Genomic DNA, 14,787 nt, shown 5'->3' on the forward strand with positions numbered 1-14,787 from the left:
ACATTTTGACAACATATCATTAAAAATACTCTAATCGTCGTTTATCACATTTAACCACATTAACTATAATAAAACAGAATAACATGAGCAGAATTACAGAATTTAAAGCTATGAACGACATAAATAATTAAACTTGAATTATTAACTGTCTTAATGAATCTTTTGAAAAAGCTTTTTGAAATTATTAATTAATTCGTTATTGATAGATTGACCTTTTTTTGGACAGTTTAATAAGTATTCATTTGTATTTAAATGAAGGCAGTCATTTGTTTTTTATTCATATGAACAATAAAATAATCATTAAAATATAAATATGTCTGAGGCTCATTTACATCTGTGGACGTTAAAAATGAAAATAACAGAAACAAAAACATAAAAACATGAGGGTTAATATCTTCACATGAATATATATACACGTGTGTACATGTATGCACATGTAAAGACACGCGTGTGTACACGTACACCTGTAAAGACACGCGTGTGTACACGTACACATGTAAAATACACACGTGTGTACACGTATAAACATAAAATATGCACATGTACATGTAAAGACACGCATACACGTACACATGTAAAATAGACACGCATGTACACGTACACATGTAAAATAGACACGTGTGTACACGTATACACATGTAAAATACACACGTGTGTACACGTATAAACAGAAAATATGCACATGTACATGTATACACGTAAAGACATGCATGTACACGTACACATGTAAAATAGACACGCATGTACACGTACACATGTAAAATAGACACGTGTGTACACACGTGAGTACACACGTGTACACACGTGTCTATTTAAACACGTGTCTATTTAAACATAAAATATGCACATGTACATGTACATGTATACACATGTAAAATACACACGTGTGTACACGTATACACATGTAAAATACACGTGTACATGTGTAGAATACCTGTGTACATGTGTAAAATGAGATAATGTATGTTATGATTTGGCGCTATACAAATAAAATTGAATTGAATTGAATTGAATTAAAATACCTGTGTATACATATACACATGTAAAATACACGCGTGTACACATATGCACATGTAAAATACGTACGTGTGTACACATATACACATATAAAATACACGCGTGTACACATATGCACATGTAAAGACATGTGTGTACACGTATACACGTGTAAAATACACGCGTGTGTACGTATGCACATGTAAAGACACCTGTGTGTACACGTACACATGTAAAATACACACGTGTGTACACGTATACATATGTAAAATACACGTGTACACGTATACACATGTAAGAGGCACACGTGTGTACACGTATAAACATAAAATATGCACATGTACATGTGTAGAATACCTGTGTACATGTGTAAAATACCTGTGTATACATATACACATGTAAAATACACGCGTGTGTACACATATGCACATGTAAAATACATACGTGTGTACACATATACACATATAAAATACACGCGTGTACACATATGCACATGTAAAATACACACGTGTGTACACATGTACACATAAGAGGCAAGCGTGTGTACACGTACACATGTAAGACACTTAAATTGTGACTGATGAATCGATTATTAATCAATCATCCGTTATTTTTGACAGATCACATGGGAAATGAACACATGAATGATGACTCAGTGACACTGAGCTTCGAAACTTTCACGCTCTCACCTGCAGAACAGTCCGCTAGAGGGCGTCTGTCTTCACGCACACTCTCCTGCTTCATCATGATGTTCGTTAGTTTTGAGTCGAGCTAACGGCTAACACTGACCGGAAGTCCGTGTCCAGCTTCACCCATTTCTCCTCTTGTTTACGGCAGCTGTGGTTTAAGCTAACGGGGTCACAAGTCGAAGCTAACGCGAGCTAACAGACGCTAACGGACCATCGTTAGCTGAAATACGCTAACAGTTACTAGCGGGGATTCGCTCTGGCGCTAACAGCGTTGACAACAGTAGCGTTACTTCCGGGGCGGAATAAAATGAATGTGACACAAATAAATAAATATAAATAAACACAAACAAAACTCCCCGCCGTTTGTTGCTAGAGGCCTGTGAACGTAGAAGTACCACTTCCGGCCCCAGACCGTTCGTCGAATCACCCGGTGTTGCTGTGTTACTGCTACCTACCGGACTGGAGTGTGAATGACAAGAGTAGCAGTAAAATAAAAGTCAACCTTTTCCATGACATCTGTTTTAATTATTGTTTTGTATACATATACATATGTATATATATATATATATGTATATATATATATATATATATATATATATGTATATGTATATATACATATATATTTATACATATACATATATATATTGAACTTTTCTTTAAATTTTTTCTACTTTTTAAGAAAATGTTGTTGGTTTTTAATTCTTCTTTGTTTAAAGTGTGTTAAAAATAAAGATGGATTGGATTAAATATCTATAATATATAACATAGATACATTATTATATATTAGATATATACGTATATATCTATATATATATATATATATATATATATATATATATATATATATATATATATATATATAATATAAATGTAGATCTGACGACTTGTGTCGCTGTCAGAAATCCACTGATAAAAGCGTTCTAGCCTCTGAATATGAGATATTGAAGTGACCTCTGACCTCCAGAAGAAGACGCCAAATGATCATGTGATCACTTGATCACATGCCTCCATTGTTACAGCATGGCAACATTTGATTAATTAATTTAAAGTGAATAACATTAGCATCAGTCATCACATCATCATTCACGTGTTCATCCTTCACCCTCTCACATTGTTCACACACTCTGGACTTCCCCAACAGAACGTGTGACCTCACTTCATGTGTCTGCCCTTTCAAATTAAAGGCACGCATGGCTCAGGTGTAGACTTGATTTGGAGCGTGTTGAAATCGCTCGATGATGTCATGCTTTGACTCAACACATTACTTTTCTTACATGATGTAATTAATGTTGCTCAGACATTATTTACAGACTCAGTTCTGGTTCTGGAGCCTCAGAACCTTGGTGTTTTCTGGAGAACCAGTTTAAGAGGAAACAAAGTGGGCGTCAATGTTTATTGTTTATTTATAATTCTCATGATGTTACGGCAGCATCAGTAAAGTCAGCTGTTCACAGGTGAGAGGGTGAACAGGGAAGTTTATACATTTAGACATCACAGTGTACTGAAAGTGTTTTTTTAAAACGCAGATAAAACTACAAACGTACTTCGGAGCAGTTTTTCTTTTGTTTTTTCAGGATAGTCGAGTGATTCCGTGTTACTCAGGTGGAAATACACACAACACCAGCATTTTTTCACTTTGTCACTATTTTTCTGTTTCAGCTGAAGAACCAACGTTCACAGAGCGCCGCGAGTGTGCATCTGTTTCTACAAACATCATCACTGTTTTTCCCCTGAATGAACGTTCATGTGTATTTTCAGGTTAAACTTGAGAGCAAAGTGTTTCCCACACACGTCACAGCTGAAGGGTTTCTCTCCTGTATGAACCACCATGTGTCTCTTCACATCGCTGTTCCTGATGAATCTTTTCCCGCAGATGTTGCAGCTACACGGTTTCTCCCCCGTGTGAACCTTCATATGTGTAGCCAGAGAACTCCTCTGTGTGAATCGTTCCCCACAGACATCACAGCTGCACAGATTCTCTCTCGTGTGGACGAACGTGTGTCTCTTTACGTCCAACCTGCTCGTGAATCTTTCCTCACAAAAATCACATCCGAAGAGTTCCTCTCCTGCGTGGACAGCCATGTGTCTCGTAACGTCGCTGTTCTTCGCAAATCTTTTCCCACAAACGTCGCAGCTGCACGGTTTCTCTCCCGTGTGAACTCTCATGTGCTTTTTAAGAAAACTTTTATATGTAAATCTTTTCCCACAGAGTTCACAGACACATGGTTTCTCTTCGATGTGGACTCTCTTGTGTTTGTTTAGAAGAGACTTCTGTGAAAATCTTTCCCCACAAACATCACAGTGATACGGCTTCTCTTCTGCATGGACCATCATGTGTTTCTTAAGATTCCACTTCAGTGTAAATCTTTTCCCACAAACATCACAACTACAGGGTTTCTCTTCAGAATGGACCAAAATGTGTCTCTTAAGATCACTCATTTCTGTAAATCTCTTCCCACAGGTTTCACAGCCATGTGGTTTCTCTCCAGTGTGGACCAACATGTGTCTCTTCAGTGTAGACGTCTTTGTAAATCTTTTCCCGCAGATATCACAAGCATTCGGTCTCTCTCCTGTATGAACTCTGGCATGCGTCTTAAGAAAACTGCTTTGTGTAAATGTTTCCCCACAAACGTCGCAGTGACATGGTTTCTCTTCTGTGTGGACGCTCATGTGTCTTCTAAGAATAAACTTCAGTGTGAACTTTTTCCCACAAACATCACAGTGATACGGTTTCTCTCCTGTGTGAATCATCACGTGTCTCATAAGATTAGACTTCTTTGTGAATCTTTTCCCACAGAAATCGCAGACAAACGGTTTCTCTCCTGTAGAAACTCTCTGTTTGTGTCTGTGAGGCTGACGTTGGTCAGGAGCTCTGGTCTCCTTCTCATAATCCTCACTGTCTTCAGTCTCACACGAGTCTGAAGTCTTGTTGTCTTCTTTATTGGAGTGAAGATGATCATCTCCTTCAGCTTCTATTTTTATTGGATGTTCTGAGTCAGTGTCTGGAGGCTCCGCCTCTCTGCTGTCCTCAGGTTGACTTTGATGAAGCTGTGAGGACTGAGGTTCGTCCTCATCGTCTTCCATCTTCACATGGACGATAGAGAGCAAGAACTTGTTGCCATGGACTTCCTGATTGGTCCAGAGATCTTCCTGTTCCTCTTTGATGTCAGGACTCTCTGGCTCCTCTTGATCTAGACTGGTCATCATCTCTTCTTTGATCAGCAGCAGATGTTGGACGTCTGCAGGAGACAAACACACACGCACACACACACACGTGTTAAAACTGACAACACTGTGGACAAGTAACAAGAACATAAAATGTTAGAATGATAAAATTAGTTACAAACATCTACAGATGTCAACAAAGAGGTCAAAGGTCAACGTCATCTGAACATTTTCTTCATGTTCAGTTGATTATTTGACTTTTTCAGTTTGACAGAATCTGATTTCAAAGATGTGAAGTTCATCATCAGATTAACACAAATTCAGATTAGAGTTTAATTCACAGTATCAGTTTGTTCGTTAACGTTTAATGTTCAGCTTTGACTTTGTGTCTTACTGTTGTAAATGTAAGATGTATTATTTTTATCTTTATTTGCTCTGATTTATTGCTTATATTTTTTTGTCACCTTTTAATTCTAACCCTAACCCAGTGACCTGTAATATTTGATATTTTATCATTATTATATATCAATAAAACAAGTTTTCTTTGTTTTTAACTAAACTATGAAACATTTCCACCTCAGAAAATGAAGACTTCCTGTCAGTCGTTAAGGAGCTTTACATCCCATTACAGTATTATTATTATTATTAAATTATACATGGTACTGTACGTGTAATTGGTTTGAAGGTTTTTTATTTGATTAAAACAAGATTTGTGATTGTTTAAGCTTCTTAAATGTGAATATTTTCTTCATCACTTTGCTCTGGATAAACAACAAAATCATTAAAAGTGAATCATTTTGGTTTGTGGACAAAACAAGACATTTGAGAACGTCATCATTCCCAGGTTTGATGAACACAGATCAACATTTTTTCAGGTTTTCTGATATTTTATGGACCAAACGATTAATCGAGAAAATAATCGACAGATTAATCGATTATTAAAATAATCGTTAGTTGCAGCTCTAGTATATATACACACATATCTATACTTACAGTATAGATATACACATATATGTATATACATATATTCATATAAATGTATATATATATATATATGCAGTACATATATAAAACACACATGTTCTGACAGTGAAGTGCAGGTTAATTTGTGTTTGATGCAGGTGAAAACTTTCTCATCCTTTCACATTCACTCATTCAGACAAAGAGAAGAGAGATTTTTGGACTCTCTCATTTTTTACTTTTTATGTCTGCAAAGATGAATCGATTAGTAACCAATCATCAGCTTTTTTGACAGCTCACAGGTGGAAATGAACACATGAATGATGACTGAGTGACACTGAGCTTCGACACTTTCACGCGCTCACCTGTAGAACAGTGCACTAGGGGGCGTCTGTCTTCACGCACACAATCCTGATTCATCATTCTGTTCGTTAGCTTTGAGCCGAGCTAGCAGCTAACACTGACTGGACGTTCGTGTCCAGCTCCACCTGTTTTTTTTTAAACCAGCACCGACGTGAGCTAAAGAGAGCTAACCGAAGCTAACAGGCGCTAACGGTGGCTAGTAGAGACTTACCGGAGCTAATGCGCTCTTATGCTAACAGCGATGCTAACAGTGTTGACAGCAGATGCGTCACTTCCGGAGTTGAAGAGTCAATTGAAAAATGTGACAGAAATAAACGTAGACTTCTTTTATGTTGTTGTTGTTAGCATTAACTCTAAGTGCTTCCGTGTACAAGACCCCGCCCAGTACGGCAAGTCACCAGGGACAATGTTCTACTTCTCTGGTGAACAGAATATGAATGTGTTAATTTTACAGTGGATCATAATCTGTTTTCTCTCTGAGTGACTTTATTGTTGTTATTATTATTATTATTGTTATTATTATCACAACATGGAAGTAAAGCAAGTGAAGTTTTTATATCCATATATGTATAAGATCACAAAGTGCTTTACAATAAAATAAATATTTAGAAGGGTCAGAGGGAGGTCAGTGTTGAAACAATCAGCCGTTCATTAGTGTAGTCCAGTTTGAAATCAAATTTATATTATTTTAAATGTTATGATCAGTCGTGGAGTTCAGGGTGATTAATGCAAACATGTTTGTTTGGATATGGAACAATTTCTATCTCAGAAAAAATATGTTTATGAAGACACAAACAAAATATAAATCAATAAAAATATGTGAACATTTGTAATTAAAAACTTAGACAAGCTCAGATTTGACTTTATGTTGAATTTAATACTTTTACTATGGTGATATAAATAACCTCATATAGGATTAATATTGAGGTCACATGTTCTCCCTGTGTGTGCGTGGGTTTTCTCCAGGTGAGTGGACGGTTGTTTGTCTCCATGCGTCCCTGTGATGGACAGGTGACCTGTGACCTGTCCAGGCTGTGACTCCGCCTTTCACCCTGTCAGCTGATATTGGCACAGCGCCCCTGTGACCCTCATGTGGAGGATAAAGTGGTAGAAGATGAATGGACGATTATAATCCTAAAAACATTGAACATTATGCACCGTGTTTACATTTTTCATTAGAACTTTATAGTAAGTGTCAGCTGCATGAGGCCCTCGGGCCGCGAGTTTGAAACCTCTGATGTTAACAGTTTATATTCATCTCCTGTGACTTGTAAATGTTTTCCTCGCTCCTACACTGACACATATTGTCCTGAAGATGGCGCCAGTGCACAAGTCCTTTCCCACAAACATGTCATTGTCAAAGGTCAATGAATAAAGAACAGAGATGAAGTTCATGGGTTAGGGTTTCTTCAGGATTTTAGGCAGAGTGCAGATGAATCCATGAAACGAGTGGGAAAATGTCAAAACACCACTGTGTGATTTTTTTTTATTCATTCATTCATACAATATTCAGTTTCATCGCGATGACTTGTCCACGTTCTGGGACATTTGACGTGGATGAAGACTTTTCTTTGTCTAAACTGTCCCCTGTCCCGCAGATGTAGGTGGACAGCCGAGTCCTGGTCTGAAGAGTCAATCAGTTCACAGGTCCATCAGCACCAATGTTCTTTCATCTTAGTCCAGGATATTAAATCACGTGTCTCATGTGACCTCAGGTGTCTCCAACACTAACAACTGTCTCTTCAGGGACTTTAGAGCAGGACAAAAACGTCCACACTCCAGAAGACCATTCACCACAGACTCTCAGATCTACAGGAGCCTGATGATGAAGGTCAAACATCTTCAGGGACCTGTGGAGACACAGCTGCAGGGTGTCCTCTCTGTCTGGACTATCATGTGACTCAGGACATTTATAAATGACTTGAATGACGTTAAATCAGTCGTTCACACAGAACAGTTTTATCTGTTCTCTCTCTCTCTCTCCTGCAGGAACATCACAACTCCTCTGTGTGAGTCTTCATGTGTTTCTGAAGATTTGACTTCTTTACTATTTTTTTCCCACAAACGTCGCAGCGACACGGTTTCTCTCCGGTGTGGACCATCATGTGAGTGTTCAGATTACCTTTCATTGTGAAGCTTTTCCCACAGACGTCACAGCTGAATGGTTTCTCTCCTGTGTGGATCATCATGTGTCTCTTCAGAAAGGACTTCAGTGTGAATCTTTTCCCACAGACGCTGCACTGGCACGGTCTCTCTTCTTTATGGACCAACATGTGTGTGGTCAAACACCTTTTCTGTGTAAATCTTTTCCCGCAGACGTCACAGCGACATGATCTCTCCTCTGAGTGGACTGTTGTGTGCCTGTTCAGATTTGACTTGATTGTAAATCTCTTCCCACAGACGACGCAGCAGTATGGTTTCTCTCCTGTGTGGATCATCATGTGGGTCTTAAGAGAACTATTCTGTGTAAATCTTTTCCCACAAACATCACAACAAAATAATTCCTCTCCTGAGTGGACCATCATGTGTCTATTAAGATTAGACTTATTTGTAATTTCTAGCCCACAAACATGACATCGACACAGTTTCTCCCCTGTGTGGACCATCATGTGGTCTTCCAGATTACCCTTCCTTCTGAATCTTTTCCCACAGACTTCACAGCGACATGGTTTCTCTCCCGTGTGAACCATCATGTGTGTCGTCAAAGAACTGTTTTGTGTAAATATTTTCCCACAAATTTCACAGGAAATTGGTTTCTCTCCAGTGTGGACCACCATGTGTCTCTTAGCGTAACTCTTTGTTGTGAATCTTTTCCCACAGACGTCGCAGACAAACGGTTTCTCTCCTGTAGAAACTCTCTGTTTGTGTCTGTGAGGCTGACGTTGGTCAGGAGCTCTGGTCTCCTTCTCATAATCCTCACTGTCTTCAGTCTCACACGAGTCTGAAGTCTCGTGGTCTTCTTTATCGGAGTGAAAATGATCATCTCCATCAGTGTCTGGAGGCTCTGCCTCTCTGCTGTCCTGAAGCTGTGAGGACTGAGGTTCGTCCTCATCGTCTTCCGTCTTCACGTGGACGATAGAGAGTGAGAACTTGTTGCCATGGACCTCCTGATTGGTCCAGAGATCTTCCTGTTCCTCTTTGATGTCAGGACTCTCTGGGTCATCTTCAGTTTTCACTTGAACAACAGTGAGTGAGAACTTTCCATCATCAGCCTCCTCCGTGTCATGAAGCTGCTCTTCCTCCTGATTGGTCCACAGATCTTCCTGTTCCTCTTTGATGTGAGGATTCTCTGGCTCCTCCCGATCTGGACGGGTCATCATCTCAGTGTGAAGCTCTTCTTTGATCAGCAGCAGATGTTGGACGTCTGCAGGAGACAAACACACACACACACACACACACAGTGTATAAATGTGTGGATGACGGATCACACAGCAGTCATGTGGTCAGGTGTCATTACTGCCTGTTTTACATGTATTGTCCACTTGTTGGCGCAGTAGAGGAGGTGAAATTATATTATTTCTTCTCCAGTTTATTATGTTCTAAAGAGTGTGCAGCTGTATTTGGTCCTGGCAGAAACGCAGGTCTGTGATATAAAGTTCTGCCTCCATAAAAATGACTCAGCCCGAGTTTGAACCCAGAAATAACAAAATAATAATAGAACAAATGAGCGGCTCCTGAGGCAAATATATTCTGTGATAATGAACACCACCATTCATGCATCATTCATTTAAAAAAAACATTTTATCTCTATGTTCATGTACCAGCGGATCACAGGTGTCAATGAACACATGAACGATGACACCACAGTCCCTGCTCTCACCCGTAGAACAGTCCGCTAGAGGGCGTCTGTCTTCACCCAAACATTCCTGCATCGTCACACTCCGTTAACTTTGAGCCGAGCTAACGGCTAACTCTGACCGGAAGTTCGTGTCCAGCTTCACCTGTTTTCGTTCCTGTTTTTTTTATTCCACACACCGATGAAAGCTAACGTGCTAACGGGAGCTAGCGGAGAATAGCTGGAGCTAACGCGCTCGGATGCTAACAGTGTTGCTAGCAGTGTTAACAGCAGACGCGTCACTTCCGGAGTTGATGGAAATAAACGTGACATAATAAACAGAGCGAGCCTTTTAAATATTTATAAAGACTACGTACAGTTTGTTGTTGTTAGCATAAAATCTGTAAACATGGAAGTCTCGCCTCGGCCCCGCCCCCAGGTCGTATGGCAAGTCACCAGGGACACCTTCGTCTTCCCTGGAGATGTTTGGCGCTTGGCGAACATCGTATTACCGCCACCTACCGGCAGAAACTGTGAATCAGAAGAGGAGTAGAAAATATATAAATCCTCATCGAAGTCCATAGAGAAAATCAGTGATTTTAGCTGGCGGGGACACGGGAGCTGCTGGTCCTCTGCTGCCTCGTGTGGTCAATTTGTGTCACTGACGTATATCTAAATTAAATGCCGAATTTTACTAAATAAGACATTTGACATTTAGTGATGGAGGCAGCAGTGGATCAACAACTCCTGTGTGTGTGTGATGTTAAAATCACTCATTTTCTCGATGAGGTTTGGTGTGTGTGTGTGTGTGTGTGTGTGTGTGTGGGACAGTGAGTGGTTTACAAACTTCAGTTGAGATAAAGACGTGGACATGATTTTATTTTTGAAGTCTTTTGCTGTCAGCCATTTTGTGTTTGAGACGCAAACACAAAATGGCTGCCAAACTATTCAAATCTGAACTCACAAAGTTCAAATGTGTTATTTTGTTACTTCAGTGTTTAAAAGAATTGTGCGTTTCTATATTTTAAAATATAAAGGTTACCATTTGACTGTGCTTGGATTGTGCGGATTTGAGACAGTTTACAAAAGATGATTATAACCAGAGACTTTACTGATAAATCTAACATCTACTCACATGTTCATGTCTTTATCTCACTGTTAAACTGAACTCTGTAAAGCACTCTGCTTGTTTTCTGTAACTGTGGTGAAAGTGCTTCTCGAGTCACTGAAGGTTTTCATTGACTTATTTGTAACTCAGTTATTTTAAGATCACGTGGTTCAAAACCTTCACTTCACTTCATCAGCTGCAGGTTGATTTTATTGAAAGGCCATGTTTGTCCAGAACCACAGACTTTCAACAAAAACTACAAACAACCAGGTCAAAGGTTAAAGTCTTTATTCTCTGAACTTGTGTGATTTGTCAAAGTTGATTTCGTAATGAAAGATAGAATCAGTGGCAGCAGGTGATTTAAAGTGTGCTTCAGTCACTGGAGGTGAAACCTTTAACACAAACATCACAGTTTCATGAAGTCTGTGGAGATTCTCATTCCATAAATGAACCCATGAATCACAAACAGATTTCTAGACTTTCTTTAACTTCTTCTGTCGTCAAAGTTTGTAGTGAACACATGAACGTAACTCTGACTCCGCCATGTTCTAACAACACAAACTCTGTCTCTCTAGATCATTATTAACTTTTTTATTGTGCTCATTGTGTTTGTTTGTTCTTAAACACTGCCTGGACTTCAAAATATATTATTATTATTATTATTATTATTATTATTATTGTTCCATTTGAAGTTCAGAGGTCGTTCCTCACTAGAATTCTACATGAGTTGTGTTTTTTTCCCTCTCGTAATGTTTGAACATAATAATACGGAAAATAATATGAATGTTTCTTTTACTTTACATGTTTTTGTGTTTGATCAATAACAGGGGAGCTCTTAAAATAAGTATTGATGTTAATTTTATATTTTTGTTTATAAACAGTAGAGTTGTGTGGGACCAGGAAGCAGTTTTTACATTAAATGAGTAATAAAGTGTTTTCTTTTTACATTTTAACATATGTGAAATATCTGGGAAATCATTTTCATTTTCTATATTCAAACGACTTCTCTGGTTTCTATCTCACACACACACACACACACACACACACACACACGTGTTTATTGTTTTATTATAAATATGCAAATAAACCAATTAAACGAATAAATGAGTCAGTCAAACCCGTTGACTGTCGCAGGACAAACACTCTCCAGAAGATGAATTCACCTTTGACCTTCAGATCTATAGATGTCTGATGGATGAAGGTCAAAGCCCATCCAGAAATCTACAAATCTATTTGCTACAAATTCAGAGACATTTTGAGACACAGGGACAGAATGTCCTTTCCATGTGGACCATCATGTGACAAAGAATTACTCATTTAAAAATCTTTATCCACGGCCACACAGTTTCTCCTCTGAATGGACCATCATGTGTCTCTTAACGTCGCTCTTCAGTGTAAATCTTTTCCCGCAGACGTCACAGCGACACGGTTTCTCCTCTGAATGGACCATCATGTGTCTGTTCAGATTTGACTTCATTGTAAATCTCTTCCCGCAAACGTCGCAGCCGCACGGTTTCTCTCCCGTGTGGACCATCATGTGGATCTTCAGAGAACCCTTTTGTGTGAACCTCTTCCCACAAACATCGCAGCAACACGACTCCTCCTCCGTGTGGACCATCATGTGTCTTTTAAGATTCGACTTTTTGGTAAATTTTTTCCCACAAACGTCACAGCTGCACGGTTTGTCTCCGGTGTGGACCATCATGTGACTGTTCAGATTACCCTTCTTTGTGAATCTTTTCCCACAGACGTCACAGCGACACGGTCTCTCCCCTGTGTGGACCATCATGTGTCTCTTAAGAATGGACTTCAGTGTAAATCTTTTCCCACAAACATTACAACCACATGGTTTCTCTCCTGTGTGGACCATCATGTGGGTCTTAAAACAACTCTTCTGTATAAATCTTTTCCCACAGACGTCACAGCTGAATGGTTTCTCTCCTGTGTGGACCATCATGTGGGTCTTCAGAATAGACTTCTTGGCAAATGTTTTCCCACAGAAGTCACAGCCACAGAGTTTCTCTCCTGTGTGAGGCTGACGGTCAGGAGCTCTGGTCTCCTCCAAACCATCGTCCTCACTGTCTTCAGTCTCAGACGAGTCTGAATTCTCGTTGTCTTCTTTATCAGAGTGAAGATGATCATCCCCATCAGTGTCTGGAGGCTCCGCCTTACTGCTGTCCTCAGGTTGACTTCGATGAAGCTGTGAGGACTGAGGTTCGTCCTCATCGTCTTCCATCTTCACGTGGACGATAGAGAGCGAGAACTTGTTGCCGTGGACCTCCTGATTGGTCCAGAGATCTTCCTGTTCCTCTTTGATGTCAGGACTCTCTGGGTCATCTTCAGTTTTCACTTCAACAACAGTGAGTGAGAACTTTCCATCATCAGCCTCCTCCGTGTCATGAAGCTGCTCTTCCTCCTGATTGGTCCACAGATCTTCCTGTTCCTCTTTGATGTAAGGATGCTCTGGCTCCTCCTGATCTGGACGGGTCATCATCTCAGTGTGAAGCTCTTCTTTGATCAGCAGCAGATGTTGGACGTCTGCAGGAGACAAACACACACAGTGTATAAATGTGTGTTAACGTGTAAACAAACAAATGCAAATTATTGTCACAAGTCAATGAAAATCTGAACTATTTACATCAATAGAATACAAAGTGTCTCACTCACACCTTCACTCAGAGGGTGAATGAACAATTCACCCTCTGTAGACAAGAAATAAAACAGATACTGTGATACTAACACTTTCATGCATTAGCTGGTTTGCTTTGATGATTTTCACAGTAAAACTTATCAACTCTCATTAGTTTTAATAAAAGTAAAATGTACTGTTATTTATAGTTGTCTGAATTTAGGTGAAAATAGGTCAATTCTGCGTTTTTAGAGGGCCTTTATTTTGAAATTCCAAATCTGTCGCTTTTATTTTGAAATTGCACGCTCCCGCTGTAACGTCTAGTCTATTTATACATTTTAACATTAACACACGTTACAACACTGATGTGTGTGCGTTGCATCATCTCCATCTCACCTGTTGAACAGTCCGCTGGAGGGCGTCTGTCTTCACGAGCCTCTCTGTTCCTTCGTTAGCTTTGAGCCGAGCTAACGGCTAACACTGACCGGAAGTTCGTGTCCTGCTTCACCTGTTACTGCTGTGTGAGCTAACATGAGCTATCATGAGCTAACGTGTTCGGTGCGGCGCACAGACGCTGATGCTAACAGTGTTAGCCTTCATTAGCAGCACGTCTGTGTTTGCAGGAGCTGAAAGTGTAAAAACACGGGACTTTTATAAAACACTCGCTACAGTTTGTTGTTAGCAACAAGACTAGCATCATCGCGAGTAAACACGGAAGTACAGCTTTGTGGTCACACATTCGGCCCCACCCACCGCTCGTACGGCGGGTCATCAGGGACAAAACTGTTTTACTGTAAACATTTGACCATAGAAATAAATAGAAATAACAAAAAGAGCAATTAACAAACATGACGGTAGTGGAAAGAGTGAGAGGATGAATGTGTGAACTGATGAGGAAACAACTTTTCTACACTTAGTGACACAAGATCACAAAGATAGAATTTACCATCAACAGATTTAAGTTCCATGATCACGTCTTTGTCTCGCTGTTAAACTGAAGCTTGTAAACCACTCACTCTCCCACACCCACACACACTCTCACACACACACCCACACTCTCACACACTCTCACACACACACCCACACACAGGGCTTGGCATAG

At 39.7% G+C, this 14,787-nt stretch overlaps 3 protein-coding genes across 6 annotated transcripts in view; all 3 read right to left on the reverse strand.

Moving 5' to 3' along the window:
- LOC122768151 (zinc finger protein 729-like) overlaps nt 1–2,083 on the reverse strand; it is a 41,317-nt gene extending 39,234 nt beyond the window's left edge. Inside the window, exon 1 of the mRNA XM_044023970.1 lies at nt 1,686–2,083. Within this exon, the coding sequence (XP_043879905.1) occupies nt 1,686–1,743 (58 nt within the window). The 5' untranslated portion in view covers nt 1,744–2,083. The remainder of the gene's footprint in view (nt 1–1,685) is intronic.
- Nucleotides 2,084–3,064: 981 nt separating this feature from the next.
- LOC122769792 (gastrula zinc finger protein XlCGF57.1-like) lies at nt 3,065–14,662 on the reverse strand. Of its 4 annotated transcripts, XM_044026654.1 has the most exons (4): nt 14,082–14,662; nt 13,116–13,594; nt 8,982–9,076; nt 3,065–4,470 (listed from the first exon to the last, which is right to left on the reverse strand). In XM_044026654.1, exons 2-4 carry the CDS (start codon nt 13,548–13,550, stop codon nt 3,402–3,404), a joined length of 1,599 nt encoding a protein of 532 aa, XP_043882589.1. In that variant the 5' UTR covers nt 13,551–13,594; nt 14,082–14,662; the 3' UTR covers nt 3,065–3,401. The 4 variants fall into 4 exon arrangements, with proteins under 4 accessions (XP_043882589.1, XP_043882572.1, XP_043882564.1 ...); XM_044026637.1 differs by lacking the exons at nt 8,982–9,076; nt 13,116–13,594; nt 14,082–14,662 and adding exons at nt 9,298–9,537; nt 10,326–10,402 and having other exon boundaries at nt 3,065–4,831; XM_044026629.1 differs by lacking the exons at nt 8,982–9,076; nt 13,116–13,594; nt 14,082–14,662 and adding exons at nt 9,298–9,537; nt 9,994–10,319 and having other exon boundaries at nt 3,065–4,831.
- Nucleotides 12,107–13,109, reverse strand: LOC122770066 (gastrula zinc finger protein XlCGF8.2DB-like; the record flags this gene model as incomplete). The annotated part of the gene is made up of 1 exon (XM_044027038.1): nt 12,107–13,109. A coding segment is annotated over one exon (726 nt), but the record flags the coding sequence as incomplete, so codon positions are not given.
- Nucleotides 14,663–14,787: the final 125 nt, after the last annotated feature.

The sequence above is a fragment of the Solea senegalensis genome, linkage group LG1 (genome assembly GCF_019176455.1).
Source record: "Solea senegalensis isolate Sse05_10M linkage group LG1, IFAPA_SoseM_1, whole genome shotgun sequence".
In the NCBI taxonomy this organism is placed as follows: domain Eukaryota; kingdom Metazoa; phylum Chordata; class Actinopteri; order Pleuronectiformes; family Soleidae; genus Solea; species Solea senegalensis.